Source organism: Impatiens glandulifera, chromosome 1 (genome assembly GCF_907164915.1).
Source record: "Impatiens glandulifera chromosome 1, dImpGla2.1, whole genome shotgun sequence".
Classification (NCBI taxonomy): domain Eukaryota; kingdom Viridiplantae; phylum Streptophyta; class Magnoliopsida; order Ericales; family Balsaminaceae; genus Impatiens; species Impatiens glandulifera.
Genome location: NC_061862.1, coordinates 108,869,250 through 108,872,869, shown reverse-complemented (window position 1 = coordinate 108,872,869; position 3,620 = coordinate 108,869,250). Strand labels below are relative to the sequence as shown.

General features: G+C 30.2%; 1 protein-coding gene across 1 annotated transcript; it reads left to right on the top strand.

Moving 5' to 3' along the window:
* Positions 1–2,924: 2,924 nt before the first annotated feature.
* Positions 2,925–3,513, top strand: LOC124945531. The gene is made up of 2 exons (XM_047485988.1): positions 2,925–3,126; positions 3,205–3,513. The coding sequence occupies exons 1-2, from the start codon at positions 2,926–2,928 to the stop codon at positions 3,340–3,342; spliced, it is 339 nt and encodes a 112-aa protein (XP_047341944.1). The 5' UTR covers position 2,925; the 3' UTR covers positions 3,343–3,513.
* The last annotated feature ends 107 nt before the right edge of the window (positions 3,514–3,620 follow it).

The following is a 3,620-nucleotide window of genomic DNA, read 5'->3' as shown; positions in this document are numbered from 1 at the left end:
CAAAAAATTAATTAATTAAAGAAAATGGACATGTATGATTAACTATTGAAGAAAAATGTCAGGCTAGTATTCAACAAATTGCAAAGGCTAAAGCAATTAACTAAAGTCAAAATCGGGGCAGAATATTAAATTAAAAAAAGGAAATAGAAGGAACATGGGACCTATTCTTCATCAACAACAAGTGAACACACCGCTTCATTCTTTTGGTGTTGGAAGAGAATTTAGAAAATCTAAAATTGCCACCAGCCACCATTTCCAAAACCTATCGAGTGAAATCGATAAAGAATCTAATAGTAACAACCTCACGCCTCGTCGTTGACTGGAGTTCTCAAATTTACCCCGCCGCGAAGCCCTAAAAAAAAGGCAAATGTGGAATTTAAACTCCACATGCAAAATCGAAGGGAGGGCTTTTAACCGTTAGACTCTCATGCATAATCTAAAATTTTATGTTCACTACAAATACATTCCTAAGTCATAAACTTAATTTCATATTAGATTATATTATTTTAACTTATATTAAATATAACATCTGCACAATTATTTATTATATATATTAGTGACTCTATAAATTTCAACAAGTACATCAAGCTTGTAGGGTTTTTTCGAGTGGTATTGGTTAGGCAATATGTGAAGCTGAAAGACATCTTATTAAAGCTGGATAGTGTTGTTTAGAGGTTGGGTAGCCCATTGGTCAACCTCCTTCTATTATGTAATGTCTGATATAAATGAAAATCATACTTATGGAAATTTGAGTTAATGTAAGAGGTTGTGAGCCATAGTACTTGTTTGATTCAAGCATTCTTTAAACACTGTTTTCATGCTATCTATCATTTATAATTCCTCCCATTCTTCTTTAATTTGAAAATTCAATCTAGACTGAAATTCATTTAACTACAAATCTCGTACTCATGACTCCCGATTAAGGGACTTTGATTTATAATCATGTTATGAGTTTATTAAAGATGGAAGACTGTGTTTAACTAGGACTGTTGTTGAGCTTGTTGATGTTCTTGGGCTTGCTATATAGTTAAATGACGAGGCTGAAAGAAGGATGTTTTTGAACAATTGTATCTCTGGAGACACTTCATTTTATTACACTAAAATTAAAATAAATTTGTCGTCTTCTATAATCATCATACTTGATTGCTAGACCGGGAGACCAAAAACAGCAGTACCATTTCAAAATTGGCAGAGTTTGCTCTTTTGAACTCGATCCAAACATCAATTTATGAAAATACTTAAAATTTGGATGAACCGATACACTTTGATTGAGCAGTTCGAAAAAACCATGAGTTTTGAGTAGAATATTAATATTTGACAAAATGTACTGAACACTTATTTTAATACTCGTTTTTGTGTACAAATACCATTTTTTATAAAAAAGTTTTTTTTAGTGAGAGGAATTATCTTGTTAAGACCTTCTGAAAACGTCCGGGTTGAAATATGGCTTTGACCTGATACGTTCAAATTAACCGATTAAAAAAAAATAAGAATTTTAGTATAATATTGTTGTTGACAATTTTGTACATAAAATGTTCAAAAAGTCAAAAAAAAAAAAACTGAGTCAACATATGCGTTTCAAGTCACGGTCAATGCGAGTCAACTGCACCAAGACCAGTCAAATACGCGGGATTATATCATCATGGCGTCATCGAGAACCGTATTTGAAAATACCCAAATGTGTTCTTCAAGATTAAAGGAAGATCAACAACAATATCAAACTTCTAAACATTGCCAATACTTCAATACTTGATAGATTTGGATGTTTGGAAAAACTATGAGAGTTCTCTATAATATCTTTTAGCCCGATTTTGGCTTAAAGCCCCCGAATACGACGTATATTCGAAGTATCATCCATAATGCTATTATTTTGATGTTTCTGAGTTTTGTTTCAAAAAATTAGTAGAGCCATTCGAAGAGTTAATAGTTTTTTCTCGAAAATTTACGAGTTCGACAACCTATTTACCACGTATTATATTTTTTTTATTTTCATATCCAGATTTATGGTTGTGCTTAAATAATATTTATCATTTTTAATATAATTGACTTTTTTTCAAAGGTAAATTAGGTAACAAAAATCTTTTAAGATAACAAATGTAACGAGTTTGATTATCTTAAATGAAATTCTTGGGGGTGTATTGTTTGTTTTTAAATTAAAAAAAATTATATCTTTTATTTTTATTAAATTAAAATTTTAAATATTATAATAACTTAATCAAATGAAAATCCAAAGCACTTATTTTTTTTATAAAAAAAATTAAATTACAAAAAAAATACGACAAATGAAAGAACTGGTTTGTTTTATCCATTTTTTAAAAGATTTTAAAAATATTTCTCTAAATTAGATAAATATTAATATGACAATTAAATATTCATTTTAATTAATTAAATATTCACTTTATTTGTATTAAATTCAAAATTTTAAATATAAAAATATTTTTAATAATTAAACCAATTAAAAATCTAATATCTTATTAATTTATTTTTTTAAGATAAAACTCAAAAATACCAATCAAATAACCAAAGATCAAACAAGGTAAAAGAGTTTTCTAGGTGTTTTACGTATGCATATCCCAAAGAAGACAGACAAGCAAGTTATGGCGTCTTCATTTCCATGGCGCCACGTTTTCTTCTTCATCCCTACACGTGTCCTCTCCTTCTACCGCCTCGATCTATTTTTTTCACTATTTATATAAACCCATCACCATGACCAATACTTATCTAGTTATCTCTATCATATTTCTATTTCCTTTCCCTCAAAAACATTCACTAAATTAATGGCTTCCATAGACGAACCCTTGCTCACTAAACTCCACCGCCTTGACAACATCGTAAGTCTGATTCAATTTTCATAACCTAATCAATAATCTCGTTTGATGTAAATTGTCATGATGATATTGATGACAGATGAAACAGTTGGAGGGAATGAGAGGCGTGGGTAGATCATCTCCTAGGAGTTTCTCAGGTGAATCTACTCCGACTAGCGGCGATGGTCATTCTTCAGTTGATCTCTCGTCGGAAAGCATGGAGAAATATTGTCGTCCTATGTATGATGTTTTTCTAGAGACTAAGGTTAAGGGAACTTTGATTGAAAGACTCAACCATGTTGAAGACCAATTGCTTAAAGTATATTAATTTATCTTTTTCTCTATTATTATTATTATTACTATTATTATTGGGTGATTTATATAAATATTGTAACAGTTATGTGGGCAGATGGAGGAGGAGATGCAGGCGGAAGGGAGAGTTGGTTGTGGTGGTAGTTCTTCTTGGAGAAGGAAGGAGAAGAAGAAGGGGGGTTTGAAGGGGCTAGTTAAGTCTGTTATGAAAGTGGGTCACTAATGGATATGAACAAATCAATATATTATAATGTATATATTGTTGAATGTTTTTATTGATAATGTAATCTCATGTTTTATAAGGTTACATTATCTTTTGTTGTGTTGTAATATGTGAGTGTTTGGAATATGTTTAATTGGAAAGTGAGTTTTTTATTAATCAAAATGAACATCATAAAAACTATATAGGGCATCACAACCGATTAATAAATTTCAATGTCCAAATTTAATAAATTTCAATGTTTTCAAGTCTGTCAGTCGATAATAAATTCAATAATAGAC